This window comes from Typopeltis vanoorti, chromosome 9 (assembly GCF_054136105.1).
Source record: "Typopeltis vanoorti isolate ZY-2024b chromosome 9, IOZ_Tvanoo_1.0, whole genome shotgun sequence".
Classification (NCBI taxonomy): Eukaryota; Metazoa; Arthropoda; class Arachnida; order Uropygi; family Thelyphonidae; genus Typopeltis; species Typopeltis vanoorti.
Genome location: NC_143557.1, coordinates 36,333,767 through 36,354,419, shown reverse-complemented (window position 1 = coordinate 36,354,419; position 20,653 = coordinate 36,333,767). Strand labels below are relative to the sequence as shown.

Sequence of the window (20,653 nt, the reverse complement as noted above, 5' to 3'; positions counted from 1 at the left end):
AAGGAAGAGATCTAGGCTATTTGGGAAGTGGTTTGGGTTATCTGGTATTCTGATTAGCATGTAAACAATTTGTATAAGGCTGTTAGTGATCGCAAATGTTTCAGCATCTCTGTCCACAAGATCTATACAACTAGAGGAAGAAAGCCAGTTTGTGTTATGGACATTAAAATCTCCTAGGAGGATGATTTTGATGTTAAGAGAGTGGGATTGGAGAAAATCAATTTTTAAGAGAGAAAATTTAAGAGCTCAGAGTGGTTGGTGGCATTAGGGGAGTGATAAAGACAGCAATTCAATTTGACTGAGTAAGGAAGGGATATTTTCAACCAAAGAAGGTCAAAGTTGGGTGATTCTAGGTTAGGTGCTCTCTGGCAAGGTACGTCAGAGCGGATATAAAGGTGGCATCCTTGTTCCCTCTGGGCAAATGTTAAGTCAGGTCAAGCACATATTCGCAATTGGGAGCAAGTGTCCTTTAACTTGTTATATATCATCATTATTCATTTGGATGTGCTTGTCAGCATGTAACAGGTCATGAGATTTTCCACTTTCCACATGAGATGTGGAAAGTTCATTCCATCCTTTCTTTTATTTATGGGTCCAACTTTATGACATCTGATATTTCTGGGATCGAAGTTGCATTCTCTTGATAATTTGCTGTCTTTTTTTAATGATTTACCATTTTCCATCAGAAAGTTCAAAATAACGGCATGGAGTTTCCTGTTTTCAGACTTGATTGATGTGATTAGGTCACGGAATTCATTAGTGGACAAGGGTGCTCTTGTGATGGGGCACTGATCATCGAGTAGCTCAAGCTTAGTTTCCAGCATTAAGATTTTGGAAGAGAAGGTTTCAGTCATAGTATTAAGGTGATTTTTGATTTGTTTGCCTAAGTTCAGAAGCTGTTTAATGGAAGGAAGGCACAATGAACAGAAAAAAGTCTGGTTGAGATTGATAAAAAGCTTGTGTGCTGATTTATCTACTTTTTTACAGAGAGAGCATGTAGCCAGTGGCAACAGAAATTGCACAATATACATTTTTTTTCTCTGTAACTTTGGTTTTACAGCTGTGGCACTTCATATTGTTATTAGATTTGTCAGTGATTCACAGCACTATGCTGATGAGATTCAACGTACTCTTTCATTGTTGGCATTTATTGTCATCATCTTTACTTCATACTGTAGGCATAGCAGGTACTTTCACGTGGCTGTTTTTTAATTGTAAAGATAACTGATTTGATGGACTATGGATACTTATAGATTGTGCAGAAGTAATCGACTCCTTAGTACCCTCTGAAAGTTTTCCATTTACTGATTATTTTGCATGAGAAACACTTGCAATAATGATAAAATGTGATAGCACAAGTTTAACGTAGCTTATTCACAGGCACCACCAGGATTAATCCTGGTGGATGTAACGGAATTGGAATGGTGGTGTTTTGTTCTTGTGTGTTTTGGGAGAAGAAAGTGGGGAAGAGACTATGCGGTATTTTATCTGTTTGGTGGGAGCTGTAGCCATTGACCAAGAAAGTATGGTGCAGATAGTTGAGTTCTGTGGAAAGGGCTGCATGATTAGAACAAATAGCTCTGTATGTAAGTGTTTGTAGAATTTCATATTATTAGGCTGGATGACGATGTGATTGTCATCATCATCATCATACGTATCAAGGATTTAGGCCTAGCATGGCCTGTTCTGGCATTAGAAGTCATTGTTGAATCGTTTAAGAGGACGTCCTAGTTTTCTTTTTCCTAATGGCTTGTACTTTAAGGCTTGTTTTGGTAATCTTTCTGTTTTCATTCTTTGAACGTGTTCCATCCATTTATGTTTATATTTTTTAATTTTTTCTATTATTGGTTCTTGGTTTAATGCTTTCATAATATCTTTGTTTCTTTTGTGATCAAATAGGGTATACTTTGCAGTTTTTCTCATAAACTTCATTTCTGCTGTTGTTAATCTTTGTTTGTCTTTTTGTTTTATTGTCCAGATTTCGCTTCCATACATTAAGACCAGTAAGGCTAATGTATTGTATACTTTTAGCCTGGTTTGTTTTTGAACTAGGTTTGGTTTAAATATAGAGTTAATTACACCTGTTATTTTTAAATATTTTGCAATTTTTACGTTCATATCTTTTTCGTTTTCATATGTGATCATTCATCCTAGGTAGTTAAATGAATTCATCTGTTCTAAGATCTTGTTATCTATTACTATTTTAGTTCTTGCTGGATCTTGTCCTATAAAGGCCATAGTTTTTGATTTTTCCATTGATATTATCATACCATAATCTTTGGATATCTCATTTAGATCTAAAATAGCTTTCTGTAAGTTATCTTCAGATTTTGTAATTATTATTTGGTCGTCGGCAAAGAGGAGAGTGTTTAAGTTAATTTTAGGAGAAAGTTTAATTCCTTGATGTAAATTTTTATTCCATTTTATTATTATTTAATTTAAGTAGATATTAAAAAGAGTTGCTGAGAGGGGACATCCCTGTCGGACCCCTTGGTTTATCTCTCTTGTATATGATAGCTCATGATTTAATCTTATTTGTATTCGATTATTTTCATATATACTTGTGATAGCTTTTAGGATATTATTTGATATTTGTCTTTCTTTTAATATGTTAAATAATATGTTTCTTTTAACGTTGTCAAATGCTTTTTCAAAGTCAATAAATGCAATATGTGTTTCTAAATTATATTCTCTTCTTTTCTCTATTATTAATTTTAGGCAGTAGGCTGGGTCTATACATGATCGTCCTTTTCTAAATCCATTCTGTACCTCTAGAATAAAGTTTTCGGAATATTTCATTAGTTTGTTATTTAAGATTCTGCTATATATTTTGTAACAGGAATTTAGTATACTGATACCTCTATAGTTTTTAGGGTCATCTCTATTACCTTTCTTAAAGATAGGAATCACAATTGCTTTTTTCCATTCTATTGGGGGGATACCAGTTGAGTAAATTTTATTTAAAAATAATAAGAGTCTTTCTTTGAATCTTGTTCCTGCGTATTTATATAGTTCTGAACCTAGCTTATCTTCTCCAGGTGATTTTCCATTTCTTGTTTCTTTCAGGCTGATTTCTAATTCTTCTTCAGTTATTTCCTTTTCATTTTCGTTAATTGTTTGCCTGTTGTCTTTTTTAAAATATTTGTCTGTCCACAGTTCTGTGTAGTAATTTAGAAATTCTTCTAATTTCAATTCAGTGTTTAATTTTATGTTTTCTTTGGTATCTGCATTTAGGTGTTTCAAAATCTTATCTACATTGGGTCTTATTTTATATAAATCATGTTCTAAATTAGAAACAAACTTATTCCATGATTCTCTATGTCTTTTTCTGATTTCTCTTTTAGCTATGGCTCTTATTCTTTTATATTCTATTTCATCTTCTAATCTTTTACTGCTTAACCATTTGTGATAGGCTTCTTTTTTCTCTTTGATTATTTCTTTGATTGTATCATCCCAGATCTTCAGTTTTTTTCTTTTATTGAATTTTTTGGTCTTTCCTAAGCTTTCATTTGCTGCTGCATTTAGTATCGTTTTTACATTAAGCCATTCTATTTCTATTTCTTCATTTTTTTTTTTTTTTATCTAGATATTGGTTAATTCTTTGTTCATATAGCCATTGTACATTTGTGTCATTCAACAGTCTAGTTTTATCAACAAATGTTTCAATTTTTCTTTCTGTTCTTGTTACTTGTAGCCATTTAGGTGGTAATCTTATTTTTATTTTAACAAGGAAGTGGTCACTGTTTATTTCATATCCTCTGTGAACTCTAACATCTAGTGAAAAATTTGATGTCTTTTCATTTAATATGAAGTAATTTAATATTGATTTCCATCCTCTTGCTGCCCAAGTATATTTATGTATGTCTTTATGTTTATAGAAGGAATTCATTATTTTTAGGTTATTATAAACTACAAAGTCAATCAATTTTTTACCATTTCTGTTTAGAGTGTGTTCTCCATGTATTCCTATATTATTATTAATTTTCGTGTTTCCAATTCTTGCATTTAAGTCTCCTGCTAAAATTATGTAATCATTTTTATTTATTTTATTATATATGTTTTGTAGCTGATTATAAAAATCAATATTATCCTGTTCTCTTCCTTCTTCTGGGGCATATAAACCAATTATTGTTAAATAGCCTCTATCTGTTTTTATTCTAGCTTCTATTATTCTTTCATTCCATAATTTATAATGTTTTAACTGTTTTGAAAGGGAGTTATAAAATGAATCCAAATCATGACTCCTGCTTGTGCTCTTTGGTCTCTGTCGACTCCACTGTATATCACATTAAAATTTTCAGTTCTCATAGTTCATTTTAATTTCTTTTTTGTTTCAGTGATCACTGCCATTTTAAAATTTCTTTCATTTAATAACTGGTCTAATTCTATTTCTTTATATGCTATTCCTCTTGCATTCCAGTTTGCTATGTGTATTATATTTTGTCGTTTCCATTTTCGTTTTCCCTTTTCCATTCCAGGGTCGCTTCCCATAGATTCAATCCGATTATCTTTTTCTGTCAGCTTACAAGTAGGATTATGTTCTCCATGTCAGGGGACTAGCCTGACGATGGAATAGTTCAGTGGTAGGGCTGCTACCTTAAGGTTTCTGAACTAGCCTTTTTCCGAATTTAAACCCATAGGAGGAATAGGGTATATTGAAGGGGAAAGAGTAGATTATAGAAGAAATATAGTAAGGTTTATAGAGAGGGCATAGTTATAAGGCCAGAAATGAAAAGACCCCATGGCCCTCGAGTACTCTAATAGCATAAGGGTCATAAAGTAAGAAGAGTTGGCTGATAAGGCCTTATAGGAAAGATTAAAGTAAGTGGATCTTCCTCAAAGTAGAAGAAGGAGAGGATAGATCCAGCTAGGAGTCCATGGGAGTGCCGCTTCCCTTACAATCAAGATGATTGCCCCTTATCGCCCTGTTGGTCCACGAGTCCTTATTCAGTATATTCGGACCACCCAACCATATATATATATATATATATATATATATACACACACGCACGCACGCTCATGTACACACACACATGGTGGGCTCCCCTATCTGCCACCCAGGGGACGCGCTGTCTAGGGGTTACAGGGTCCTCTGTATGTAAGTGTTTGTAGAATTTCATATTGTTAGGCCGGATGACAATGTGATTGTTTATGTAGATAACTTCCTTTGTGTGTGTGTGTGGGCTTTCTATAAATGGAGAAAGATAGTGAACCATCTGAATAGCAAGTGACTAATATGTGAAGAAAAGGGAAAGAGTTATTTGATTCTTTTTCTAATGTGAAGTGAATTTTGTGGTGTTGGATGATAAGGTAAGCTGCAAAAGAATTCAAAGCAACTTGCCCAGGGGGCCAAATAATAAATACATAATCAACAAAGCATAACCACACTAAGTGTTTGAAAGTAGCCTTGTTCTAATATTCTTCCATGTAGAAGTTAACAAATTGGGAGGAGACCCACAGCAGTACCATTAATCTATTTATAGATGTTTACTTGCAAAGACATCAAAAGTCATACTTCTCCAAGACACAGGTTACAGCAGCACATATGGCATATGGTTAGTAGGACAATTACAAACATCCATGCCCTTGCTGGGATTTGAACCTCCCCACCCCAGCCTCTTGGTTGGAGAGTGGATACGCTAACCACTCTTGGCCAATCAAGCCAGCATTGAGATCATTCACCAAAAAATTGAATTGTTGGTTTTGATTTATTTAGATTTATGACTGAAGCAACTCAGGCTATGAGGCAACTCTAGTTCTGTGCATTCTAATGGCCAGTTTGCATGCATTGTTGAATGATAAAACCCAAGTTGCTGGGTTTTTCATCCATAAAGTAGGAAATGGAAAACCTACCACCTCTGTATGTGACTGGCTAACTCACCTTCAGTTGTAAAGCCCTGATTAAAGTTCTTTGCATCCAAGAAGGGATTCAAATACAAGTGAATTGTTGTAATATGTGAGACATGGATGCAGATGACATCCTGACAGGAATATAGATGGAAGCATATGATGTTTCATGAAAGTAGAAAGGACAAAAAAGGGAGGTGACATGCTATAGATTATAGAAAAGGAGATGTGCCAATACAAGGTAGAGATGCAAAGGAGAAATAGCGACAGCACTTTTGAGGCAGTACGGTATGAGATAGAGGTGAATAGAATGAAATGCTTAGTCAGATGTTGATATAGGGCTGCCAACATAGATGGAGTAATATGAAATGTATAAGCAAATTAGCCATGCACATAGGAAAAGGATGATCATTATGGTTGACTTCAATTATGGCAATATAGGTTGTGGATGACATGATAGCAACTGGAAGTAAAGAAATTGAATTTTTTAACTTTTTGAGGAAAACTATCCTAGACAGTATGCAACAGAGGGCATGCAAGGATTGATGGACTTGCATTTGATCATCTCATCAGAGGATGTCATTAGAAATAAGGTGTCAAATCTCACTCCAATTGGTGAGAGTGACCATGAAATGATTACCTGGATGTGATTGCCAGCCATGTGAGGACTTCGTTGAAAAAAAGATATGTGGAAAACAACAAAGGGCGTGATTATGAGAAGCTCAGGAGACAGCATGCAGGTGTAGCTTTGATTGAGGAGTCGTGTTGAAAGGAAGATCAGTGAAGCTTGGCTGCTATAGTGCTACAGGGAGTTTAAATACATAGCAAGCAAAAAAAAAAAAAAAATGAATGATTATGGTAGGATGATATTGATGGAAAAAATTGTATAAGGACAACTGCTGTGGAGGATACAGTTGAGATATTTAGTGAGCAGTTTATAAAGATCTTTCATCCTTGTGAATGTGATGTCATGTCATCCATTACTCTCAGATTTTGAGAGTAATGGATGATAAGGAAAGACTGACTGTGAGTGAGAAGAGGTATATCTGGAAATAAATAAATAAATAAAATAAATTTCGTGTGATGATACTGCGTCCCCCCCTCCTTTTTATGGGAGTTCATGGTACCATCTAGCCCCCCCAAATTTTATCCAGGCTCCGCAACCGGCATAGGCTGACGAATCAGACCTATGGCTAGGTTAGTATTCCTGACTGTAATCCGTGTGTCCTCAGACCAGTTTGCCTGCTTGTGGGATGAAAAACACCAGATAAACTGGCATAAAAAACCCTGCTGTCCATCCCCAAGACCGAGATTCTAAAATGAAAAAGATATAAACATAAAAATTGAAAAATATTTAAAAATAACAGGAGTAATTAACTCTATATTTAAACGAAACCTAGTTCAAAAACAAACCAGGCTAAAAGTATACAATACATTAGCCCTACCGGTCTTAATGTATGGAAGCGAAATCTGGACAATAAAACAAAAAGACAAACAAAGATTAACAACAGCAGAAATGAAGTTTATGAGAAAAACTGTAAAGTATACCCTATTTGATCACAAAAGAAACGAAGATATTATGAAAGAATTAAACCAAGAACCAGTAATTGAAAAAATTAAAAAATATAAACATAAATGGATGGAACACGTTCAAAGAATGAAAACAGAAAGATTACCAAAACAAGCCTTAAAGTACAAGCCATTAGGAAAAAGAAAACCAGGACGTCCTCTTAAACGATTCAACGATGACTTCTAAGGCCGGAACAAGCCATACTAGGTCTAAATCCTTGATACGTATGATGATGATGATTAATAGTAATTTTCTGGCACGCAGCAATAATTTTATTTGGTAATCCACCGACCGTTCTGTACTTTGTATTAAATTCCTTTAACTGTTTGTTCTATACTGATGATGTACTGTTACTTTCAGTATGAAATATTTGTACCTTTAATCCTTTAAAGTTTATTACTGTTGGTTATATACGTGTTAAGTTATTAATCCAAACTCACTGAACCAACTCACTCTCCTTTGGAATGGGCTTCCCGATACCATTTTCTCTAATGAGTATTACCTCCAACTCTTCACGAAATAGGTGAACAGATTCCTTTCTTTTCAAAAAATTACTTATCCGCACATGGCACTGTCATGTTACAGGTCTTGAGATCTCTTGCATATAAGGTTGATTAAAAAAAGAATAAAATTCCTCTGATGATCATTTAAAATGTATAACTCTTATTTTTATTATCCAAGATCCCATGGAGTCCAAAGACTCATCTAGGAGGTCCTTTTATCAAACCACAGCTCATCATACTATGCTTTAAACACTCAAATTCTCTGCAGACACCACACTCTCAGGCAAGGCATTCCAACCATTCCCAACTCTGCATGAAAAAAGACCTGCTTCTCACTCCCCTACTCACACCCTTCTTATACAGTTTCCTGGGATGAATGGTTTTCCCCTGATCTCCTAGTATTTTCTGTAGAACCTCTCCAGCTATTCTCTTGAGTGCACTAGATTGTCATTTTTCACACTTGACAATTTTATAACAGCCTTTCCAACTGAAACGTAGTTGGTAGATTGCAGGTAGGTCACATTGGAGAAAAGAATTTCCTCTTAAAACTTGGTCATTCAGCAAAACAGGCAACCTGAGAATAAAAGCATATTCTATAGATGCTATAGACCAGGGGTGGCCACAATGTGGCTTGCGAGCATGCGACTCGCGTGCACGTCACGTGGCTCTTCACAATCTACCAGGAAAAAATAAACAAAAAAGAAGAAAAAAATTTAAAAAATAGGGAGAAGACAGAGTGAAAAACAGGGTTAATAAAAATTACTGCAATAAAAAAAGGTTTAATTCGAAACACATTAAATGAAGTTCAGTTTGAACAATTAAAATAATTTTAAAGTCAAAACACACAATAATTTAGTTACTTATTTACTAATAGAGGCCTTCCTTGTATCCATTTTCTTAGTAAGCTCCTTAAAATTATGTAATTAGTTAAAACAGCTCTTACAAGCTTTTTTACAATCTTGCCATGTGTACACTCACTCACTCCTGTACCATTGCATCAGTCAAAGGTTGTGGCTCTTCTTAGTCTTACCAGAATTATGTTGGCTCCAAAAGGACTTGTAGTTGGCTACCCCTACTGTAGACATTATATACTATATCTGCCAATGGAGATGACTGATAGTTGTGCACTTTGTAATTTCAAGAAAATCATCTGGTCCTAAGGACTTTATATTCCAGTCATGGCTGTAGGTTTGTAATTTAAATTAATTTGTGATTTAAAATTACATTTATGTTAAACTTTTGGGAATTGAATTATTATAATTGATAATAACTTATCACTTCTTAAATTGATGATAAGATAAATATAATTTTACAGAGCCAAATTGCAGAAAACTGCAGTTCCTGCAACAAGAGGACTTGCAAAATGGAAACTTCAGTTTCAGAAGGTAAATTAATATTAGTTCTCTTCCAAATGGTATATACTTTTCCACTAGAACAAAAACAGAACTCGTTTGCCATAAATTCATTATGGGAAAATTCTTCCCTGGAAAATTCATTGCAGGAAACTTTTTCTCCAGAAAATTCATTGGCATGATGTTTTTCATTAAAAAAAATTACTTTCTAGTCCTCAAATGTTCAATAAAAATGATAATTATGATGATAAATGATAAAATTAAACAAAATAAATGATAATGATACCTGAAAATTCATGGAGTCCTTCAGTTAATTATTTTGATATGGACCAGACTGCTACAGATGGTTGTAGAGGGTTGAGAATGAATGTCATGGAAGGTGCTGGTGCTTGAGTGATGCGTGGACCCGACTGGAAGTGAGGGAAACAAGATAGCAGAGAGGGTCTTGAAGGTACAGTACAAAATTTTGAATCACCTGAGGAAGTTGTGGTAGTTTGGGACAAAGGAACCGCTACTAACTATAGATGTTCTGGTGTTTGCGAACTTTGTATTATAGACAGCATGCTAACTGGTATCAGCTATCAAGGAACAATGTGTGATATTTGTAGTCAGCAACCCATTTTTGGTATTTGCTGGAAATGTGCTGAATGTACAAATTATGATCTCTGTTCCATTTGTTATCATGATGACAAGCATCATCTGAGACATCAATTTTGTCGTATCACCACACCATGCAGTGAAAGAGTTTTAATGGAATGCCAAAGAAAAAGTAAGAAGATTGCCATAAGAGATATAATTCCTGGTATTAGAGTGGTACGTGGGGTTGATTGGCAAGGGGAGAAAGAGTCAAAATGGAGGAAATGGCAGTGAGGCAAGGTAACAGAAATTCAGGATTGGGTGCAGCTAGTCCACGCAGTGCTGCTTATATACTATTTACCAGCATATAAGATGCACTCCCTTTTTTGTACACATTTTTAGGGAAAAAAAACTATCACTAAATATTATAATGAATTTAAATAATGAAATTCAATAATTTTTTCTTCATATTCAGCTGGCATGTTTTGTGATATTTTTGTTTTTGTTCGCATACATAACTGGTTTCTTTTCATGAATCTTGAACATCATGATGTTGATCCAGTAAAGTTGGCGATCCCTCTGTTAGTGGCTATTGCTTTTGTTTGATGAATAATCATTTTTGTAGACTTTGAAAGTCCCGCTTTTCTGTGATCTAAAATCCAAGTATTCAGTTCTGCCTCAAGTTCTGGCTATTTTGCAGTTTCACTTCATGGGTTATGTTTACTGTGAGTTGCTTTTTTTAGATCCTCTTCCCGATTCCACCAAGTTCTTATCATTTTCTCAGTTGGGGGCAGCCTGAAATACCTCTCTGCAGCCCTGTTTCCATGTTCTTTAGCATATGCAATGTAGTTTGTATGCAATATTGTAGCAATGCCGACATTTTTCATCCATTATTTGCCAAGAAATTTAGAGAAAATTTAACGGCATATCTGTGATTTAACAGCTGTGATCGTCGATGACAGTGCATGCGCATCCACTGAACCCTACGTAACTGGAATGCTCTCACACACACTGCAAGGAAGCAAGAAAGAAATCACATAACTCGGAAGTACTGAGTTACGTGCGTTCTCAGTCAGAACAGAGAAAATTTCCAGAAATGAAAGTAATAAAAAACTTAGTATCGACGTATAAGACGCACCCTGTTTTTCAAACCTATTTTCAAAGAAAAAAAGTGTGTCTTGTATGCCGACAAATACTGTAATTTGGGACAATGGTGACAGAAATCTTTATCATGTTGGATTTTAGGGAATGGATGATCTGAAAGTAGTCAGTAATGCTAAAGGTGGTAAAGAGACCATCTTCCATTATTAGGTATGATTAATCTTGAATAATGTTTTATATTTTCACTTAAAAATTGAGTAGTGAATCAACTTAGAATTAATCATAGTAAATACTGACATTTCAGTGTTCTCCTGTTTTTGATTGTTATTCTTCCAGTTAATTTTTAAAGAAATCTAAGCTGAAGAGCACCAAATATTTTAACACCTTTCTCCCTGGTGTCCTGCACCAGGGAGAAAACATCACTGTCAACAATGACATGGTCAATGAGACTTTTCTTATTCCTTGCCTCTTCTCTCCATGTGAATTTGTGCACATTTTTTTTTTTATGTTGGAACATTGTTCCAACATAAACTATTCCTACTCTGCTATTTTAATATATGCTAATAATAATACTATTGAAAAAACACTTAGATGTAAAGAAAAGTGTATTCTAATTAGAATCAGAATTGAAAAAGGTGACAAAAACTGTAGATAAAGATATTTTGGGTAGCGGAAGTAGTTACATTGGAAGATTATTAAATGAAACAAGCAGTAACAGAACAGTCTTTAAAATGACTTGAGGTTTTTATGAAGTTAGTTATCCAATATGAACCACAAATAATAAACATTTAGTCAAGAGAAATCAAAAGTATTAAGAAAAAAAAATGTTTAATCAACCACTTTTCTACCTCTAATTGCACATTTTCAAGATAAAATTATAAATTAAAAAAAAAAAAAAACTGTATTAACAGAGTGTTACATTTCTAAAGTAACGACTGTCATCTGTAGCATAAACTTAAACTAGATGTTGAATGTACTGTTGATATGTTATATGCAGGACTGACAGTTGCATTTAAACCAACTTTAGTTGGTGTACATCATAGACCCATACAGCTGTGAATTAGTGTACAACACTCATACAGCACAGTGCAACAGTGAACTACATGTCTGATATCTTGGTTCTGTGTTCTCTATCTAGTTTAAGTTCATTCTATGTTAACAGTTGTTACTTTAGAAATCAAATTGTTAATACAAGTTTTTTTTTTATTATTTTAAACTTTATCTTGGAAATATAATACGTCATAGGAAACTGGTTAATTAAATAGTTTTTTTTTTTTCTTTTTTCATACCAGATAAGCCACAGTGTTAGAAAATATTCTAATATGGGAGAACATATCAATACTTGAGATAGAAAAAGCTATCAACAATCTGAAATGTGAAAAGAAGCTGGAGCAGACAATATTATTATTACTCCACACTATGGAGTCAGCAGCCACATCATGGTAGGTTCATTCAACTGACAACATGTTTATCTTTTTTTCTTTTTTTTTTCCAGCCTGTATCTACCCCACTACTGGGTAAAGACCTCTTCCATTGTGGGAGGTTTTAGGTCTACTTCTCCAATGTAACCCACTCCATCTGTTAAGAGTGTTTTATATAGTTTTATGAAGGTGAAAGACAATTGCAAACATCCATGCCCTTGTTAGGATTCAAACCTGCAGGCTCTTGACTGCAGAGTGGATACACTAACTATTAGGCCAGTCAGGCCAGCATACTGAATCTTAAAATCCTTAGCAACATATTCTGGTAATGCACTGACACAATTCTCCATGTAAGAAATCTACTCACACCTCTCTTCACCACACTTACACAACTTCCAGGGATGGCATATGATTCTTCCCCCCTACTCTTTGTATACTCCCCCAATTAATCTGATAAAATCTCATCTCACTAATTTAAACGTTTTTATCATATTACCTCTGTTCCTTCTAGCCACAAAACTCTGCAGTAGATATTTCTTCAACCTCTTTCCATAGTATTCCGGAGTCCCAATATTGTCTTAGTCTCGCTCATCTGCGTACCTTCCCCACTATTTCCACATCACATTGAAAACCATGTGACCAGTTCTGAGAACAATAGTCCAAGTTTAGATGGACCAGTATTTTATACAGGGCTACAACCACTTACTTAACCCTATATGTTAGAGTACTTCTTACCATAGCATCAGTAACATGAGCAGTCTTTGCAACACTTGCAATATGTTTTCTAAACTTCAGTCTATTATCAACCATCTCTCCCATATCTCGAATCTCATCCACTTTCTGTAGTATAGCACCATTAATATGATATTTCTGTACCCCAAAATGCAACGACTTGCACTTATTAATGTTAAAACTACCTCCCACTGCTTTGTCCAAGTCAAAAGTTTATTCAAATCTTCCTGAAGGGAATTAACATCAGCAGTGCTATTTATAATTCCTCCCAACTTTGCATCATCATCAGCAAACAACTGAAGATCTCCATTCAGCCCACATGATATATCATTTACAAACAAGTTAAACAGCAGGGAGCCCAAGAACTGAACTCTGTGGCACTCCACTGGTTATTCTCTTTTTGTGAGACGGTGCTCTATCATACACAATTTGCTAGTATCGTTCACAGAGCCAATCGCCAATCCATCTAACCAATGTACTATTGTTTCCCATCCTCTGCAGCTTTTAGACCAATTTACATGGTGATCTATCAAATGGTTTTCCAAAGTTACAAGAATATCACTGCATATGATTCTCCCTTAGCTAACACACTTCCTGCTAAAACAAGACCTACAAATCCATGTTAACCATCATAAAGAATACGAAGTCAAAACCAAAATGCTAAGCCCATCAACCCAATCTTGTATTCTATTCCTCACCAATCTCTTCAACACCTTGACTACAACTGCAGTTATACAGATCGGTCTATAATTGGAAACTTCTGTCCTAGAACCATGCTTTTGGAGTGGTACTATTTTGCCTTCTTTCTTCTCCTTAGGAATCTTACCCACTTCAAGACTTAAAATAAATTACCAGATCAAGAGCATAGCTAACTGTTGTGCACATTCCTTAAGAATACATGGTGATATGTCACCCTTCCCACAGCCTTATTAACAAATAACCCAATCAATACCTGATATAACTCTGATTCTTTTATTTCCAATTCTCCTAATAATTTCCTCCCTTCTACATATTGCATAAGATCATTTACACTAGCATGATCCACACAAATAAAATGCTGATTCAATAATCGCACTCTATTACTTAAAATTATAATAATGGAATTAACTCACGTAAAATATTATTTATTAGTATAATTTTTACTACTAAAAATTCATCTACTAAAAAAGGCATCTTCAATACATGTAAAAAGCTAATTAAACAATAACTGACAATTCCAAAAGGCCCCTCCTAAGTAGCTAATGTAAGATGACTAAAAAAGGGTCATTAAATTTCCTAACTTATTTAAAAAATATAAATAATAAATAAATAAATAATATACATACACACACACATGCACACACATATATATATATATATATATATATACATGCAAATTAAAAAAAAGTTATATAAGATTAGGTGATCTAAAAAGTACCATCTCCCCCAAAGGGAGGGGATAGACGTTGACTATCAGATCTGTTTAAGTTAGGAGAGTGAAGTCAAGTTTCACATGTTTCTTTATAAAGCCGTTCCATGAGTAACCGACTTTTGTGAAGGACTTTTGTCTAGTTCCAATTAACTCTATGTCTAGTGTTGATGGCATGCTCTGCAAGTCCAGACTGTTCAGGTTCAAGGTATTGAATATTATTATTATTTGACACCTCCAGGGAGTCCAAAGACTCATCGAAGGAGGACACCTGATCTGCAGCTCTGTCTCCACCACTCAACTCTGCAACAACACCAACGCCACCTACCGCCGACCACCACCGCCATTGCTATTTCCACAGACAATCACAAACATCCATGCCCACGGCTGTATTCTAGCCCACAGCCCTTTGGCTGGAGAGTGGATATGATAACCACTCGGCCAGACTTGTGTTCTTCTAGCCAAATAAAAGCAGATCTTCCTGTTTGTCCGAAATAAGATAACTCACAAAAACAAGGAATCTTGTAGACACCAGGATAACTGAGATGCGGAAGCTTGTCCTTTGGAGAAGTGAGAAAGGTGGAGATTTTTCTGATGGGTCAAAAGGCAACAAAAATATTTAGTGGTTTTAATACTTTTGCTATGTGTTTACTAATGTGTTGCACATAAGGGATAGGAATACGCATTATTTGTTCTGTATTTGAAGAGGCAGATATATCAACACTACTCCAAGCTCTTTTGATGAAAGAATTCTTATATGCATTAGATAAAAAAGAGGAAATAATATATTGAAATTCTTTCTGTAATACTTACTGCATTTTGACTGGGATGGTGATGAGATTCAGCACAGATATAATGGCCTGTGTAAGTCTCCTTCCTATAGACTGAGAAATGTAGGTTACCATCTGGTTGGTGAACAATTAGAAGTTCTAAAAAGGCTAACTGCTTATTTACTTCTACTTCTAGGGTGAACTGAATCCTTGGATGAAGTGCATTTAATTTAGAGAGAAACTTGTAATTCATCAGAAGAGATATTCCAGATAGCAGAAATGTTATCTACATACCAATGAGTAGGTCTAGGAGAAATGTTGTCAAAAATACGTTGTTCAAAGTGTTTCATGAAGAAGTTGGCAATAGCAAGAGAAATAAGATTGCCCATTGCTGCTCCTTCGATTTGTTGATATAACTTGTTTTTAAAGGAAAAATACTGGAATGTATTGCAAAATCAAATAATTTTACAATGTCTGAAGGAAATTCTTGTTGCAGTAATTCAGTGGTGTCAGATAAAGGAACATTAGTAAATAATGAACAACATCTAGACTAATCATAATATCCAAAGCGTCCAAGTGAAGATCCGAAATTTTTTTTTTTTTTGAAATAAAAAGAATTTTTTTATATAAGTAGCAGTTCTTATAGTTGAAGAAGTGAGTAAATTTGATAAAAAATTTTGAAATATAAGTCGGACAACCTATACAGTCTACAACTGGTCTTATGGAATGCCTGGTTTATGAATTTTTGGAAGACCATACAATTAGGTGGACAACCGAAGGAGGTTTTTAGTTTTTTTTCTTTTGATCTTCATCCCATATAGATACATTATCTATAAGAGCATTAAGTCTTTTTAATTGACTACCGGTAGGATCCAGTGTGAGGGACCTGTAAGTTGAATAGTTGTGGAGCAATAGAGATATTTTTCTTTCATATTCTCTTCTATCTTGAATAACTACAGCCTTCCCTTTGTCAGCTTTCGTAATAATTAAATTATTATTATTATTCAGTGATTTTAGTGCTTTTAATTCAGAGTAAGATAGATTAGGACAAGGAGTCTTGGCATTAAAAAGAATTTTTGCACATTCAAAACGCATCCTGTTAGCTGTTTTTTGGGATAAGGATCGAATACCTCTGTCTGTGCTATGAAAAAATTTCATCATGGGTACCTTATTTGGAGCAATGGCGAAATTATGCACAGGAACTATTAAAACACTAGTTCATTGAGCCCACTCCTTTTGTTCTTCAGAGGAACTATTACAGAAAGAATTGCAATATATTATTTCCTCTTTTTTATCTAATGGATATAAGAATTCTTTCATCAAATGAGCATTGAGTAGTGTTGATATATCTTCCTCTTCAAATACAGAAGAAATAACGCATATTCCTACCCCTTATGTGCAAGGCATTAGTGAATGCATAGGAAAAGTATTAAAATCACTAAATATTTTTGTTGCCTTTTGACCCATCAGAAAAATCTCCAACTTTCTCACTTCTCCAAAGGACAAGCTTCCACATCTCAGTTATCTAGGTGTCTACCGGATTCCTTGCTGTTGTGGGTTATCTTATTTCAGACAAACAGGAAGATCTGCTTTTATTTGGCTAGAAGAACACAAGTCATATATTCAATACCTTGAACCTGAACAGTGTGGGGTTGCAGAGATGCTATCAACATTAGACATAGTTCATTGGAACAAGACAAAAGTCTTTCACAAAAGACAGTTCCTCATGGAACGGCTTTATAAAGAAACATGTGAAACTTCACTTTTCTAACTTAAACAGATCCGATGGTCTACGTCTATCCCCTTTGTGTGAGATAGTACTTTTTAGATCAGCTAATCTTTCCTAACTTTTTTAATTTGTATGCGTATATATATTTATTTATTTATCTATTTGTTTTTTAAATAAGTGCAGAAATTTAATGACCCTTTTTTAGTTATCCTACATTAGCTACTTAGGTGGGGCCTTTTGGAATTGTCACATTGTTTAATTAGCTTTTTACATGTGCTGAAGATGCCTGTGATACTCAGGCAAAAATTCTACTTCTTCTTTTACTACGCGTTATTCCCGCTTCCTATGCAGGGTCCGCATGTTACTTAGATGCGACTTCTTGTTAATACTACTCCCAATCGACCTGTCGACTCAGGCGAAAATTCTACTAATAAATAATATTTTACGTGAGTTAATTCTGTTATTATAATTTTAAGCAAATCTTTTAAGCTAATCTAAGCTTTATACAGTGGAATAAGAATATCCTTATTTCTACAAGTCAGTGTCCCCTAAATTTCAGATCCTTATCCACTATCACCCCAAGATCTCATATTTCCTCCACCTCCATCAATATATCCCCACCAAGCATAAATTCTACATCCTATTTTTGTTTCTCAAATTTTAAAACCTTACATTTTGCAATATTGAACTCACATCCCCATTCGCTCAGTTTCTTCAAGTTTTTTTGTAAGACCACTACATCTTCTCTGCTCTTCATAGATTCTCCCAATATTGCATTATCTGCAAATAACTGAATATCCCCATCCAAATTTTTGCCAATGTCATTAACATACAGGTTAAACAACAATGGACCTAAAACAGATCTCTAAGGCACTCCACTAGTGACTTTCCTCTTCTGGGATATTGCTCCTCCATACACAACTTGCTGATACCTATCAGATAGCTAGTATCCGATCCAATGCACTAATCTAATATCCAATCCCATCTGTTCTAATTTGACTGTCGACTTAACATGCGGTCATCTATCAAAAGCCTTTGTAAAATCTAAGTATGCTACTGTGTATCCCTCTCCTTTCTCAAGTAGCTGTCACCTTATTTATAATAAGTAAGTAAGTTAGTAATAGATGACCTCCTTTTATCCATGCTGTCCATCAAATATAATAATATTGTTGTCAAACTGGTTCTGTATCTTAGTTCCCACCAGCTTCCCCAACAACTTAATCACAAAACCTGACACACAGATAGGCCTATAATTTGATGATTGAGTTCTTTCACCTCCCTTATGAAGCTGCACAATCTTGCCCTCCTTCCACTCCTTTGGAGCTCGACCTAGTGCAAGACTCATATTAAAAAAATATGTCAAGGAAGATGTAAACTCCCTGGCACATTCCTTCAGAATACTTGGTGATATATTGGAAGTAGAACGAATAGAGTGATTTAGGCATTGGATATGACAAGAAAGCATGCAAATGACTTGACTGAGAACAAAGAGCACGTCAGATTGGATATCAGGATGTTGCTTAGATGAATAAAAGAGAACAGTGTAATAGGAAAGGTAGCAAGCGTGTTGCCTAGGTATGACACTGGTGAGGTGAGGCAGTGAGCAAGGATTATGAATGACATGTTAGCTGAAATGTGTGAGGAGAAATGAGTGCAGTTTGTTAATGTGTAGAATGAGCTTGATGGATGAAGTGAACTATATAAGCGTGATGGACTGCATTTGAATGGTTTTGGTGTGAGTTGCTTGGAGAGACTGCTGCTGGAAGGTGGAGAAGTGAGTACAGAGAATGAATCTGATCAAGTGAGAAGCAGTGCGGGAGAGTAAGACATGAGAGATTGAAGAGGTGGTTATGAATGAGGAAGTGAGTTTCATGAGTATAGAGAATGGGTGTGCAAGACGGACAGGGAAATGGGGAGGCTGAAGGTGGATAGGGGAACACAGCATGAGAAAGGTGGATGCTTCAAGAGATTCGAATGCATGTGTATACAGGAATGGGATGACATGGGATCAAGAGGAAGCAGTTGGATTTTAAGAGGATTCTAAAATGAATAAGCAAGAAAGAAAAATGGCTTCGGTTGAGCATGGAGAAATCACATTGAATGAGTGGTATCAGTAGAACTACCTGTAGATTGAGGAATGAGCTGCTGTGTTTGTATACAAATGCTAGAAGTGTAGGAAACAAGGCAGATGAAATGGTTCCATTAATTGAGTCTGTTCACCCAGATATTGTTGGAATAAGTGAGTATGGTTGGATGAGGATGATATCCTGACAGGAATAGAGATGGAAGGATACGATGTGTTTCGTTAGGATAAAAAGAGAGGGGAAGTGCTATTAATGATAGAAAAAGAGTTATATCCAATATACAAAGTAGAGATGCAAGAGGGAAATAGTGCCAGGTTTTGAGGCAGAGTGGTGTGAGATAGAGGTGAATAGAATGAAATGCTTAGTTGGATGTTGTTATAGACCTGGTAATCCGGTTGGTAGTGACTATGAAATGTATAATCAAATTAGCCAACAAATTAAAAAAGAGGGATCATTATCTGCAATTTTAATTATGGCAATATAGACTGGAATGATGGGACAGCAACTGGAAGTAAAGAAAATTAGTTTCTTGAGTTTTTGAGGGACAACTACCTCAGACAGTATGTAACAGAGGGCACACGAGGATTGAGGGTTTTGGATTTGATCTCATCAGAGAAAGTAATTATAAATGAGGTGTCAAATCACCTGCCAATTGGTGAGAGTGACCATGAAGTGATCCTGGGTGGTTGCCAGCAGTGCGAGAATCTCTGTGAGAAAAGGATATATGTGGAACCACAAGGGGTGATTATGAAGAGCTCAGGAGACAGCTTGTAGACGTAACATGGAACGAGGAGTTAGCTGGAAAAGAGATCAGTGCAGCTTGGGGGATTTTCAAGAACTATCTAGTAGAAGCCCCTGTGTTCGGGCAGTAGTAGAATACCCCAACCACACTTCTGCCTTTCCTAAGAGGGAGACCCAGTCCCTGCAGGTATAGTCCCTTCCGGGGTTGGGCAAAGGGCTAATCACCCTTTCCTGTAAAAATTATCTGATTATGGAAACTGCAAATCTGGTTGAATAAATGCTCCTGCCGACAGATGTGACTTGCGAGATCACAGAAGACAGTTATCGAGCTTGGTTTGATGCGGTTAACGTATATATGACACACCAAGGGGAAAGCCTTTCGGAACTCTTGTTGTTGAAAGAGTCACTTATTAAGTCATAAAAAATTTTAAAGATTGGATCATGGAATGTCAGAACACTGTAGCAGATAAGAAATATTAAGCAGGTAACAAATGAAATGGATATTACAAGTTAGACATTTTAGGCATCAGCGAACTCAGATGGACTGGTTTTGATAGACTTATAACATGTACTTTTTTTCTGGAAATAAAGGTGCCGGTACTCTCCATGAAGATGTTATTACAGCAACTTCCACACTTTTAACATTTTCTCCGATATACCCTCGTCATCTCTAGATCGCTTCTTGCTTTTGGTATTAATTGCAGAATGACAACCTCAGAGCAGCCAAAGATGAGACAAAGTATTCAGAAAAACTTTCTCTATTTCGTTTTTTGCTTCAGATTTTATTTATTGGCATGCTTTGTGTGCTGCACTCTCCTT

The 20,653-nt window shown here is 35.4% G+C and overlaps 1 protein-coding gene across 4 annotated transcripts in view; it reads left to right on the top strand.

The window, feature by feature from the left end:
* The window catches only part of LOC150102971 (transmembrane channel-like protein 7), a 407,541-nt gene that overhangs the window by 93,866 nt on the left and 293,022 nt on the right, over nt 1–20,653 (top strand). For all 4 annotated transcript variants that reach the window (XM_090398590.1, XM_090398591.1, XM_090398592.1 and 1 more), the window contains one exon: nt 9,236–9,305. In XM_090398590.1, coding sequence (XP_090254716.1) covers nt 9,236–9,305 — 70 coding nt within the window. The remainder of the gene's footprint in view (nt 1–9,235; nt 9,306–20,653) is intronic.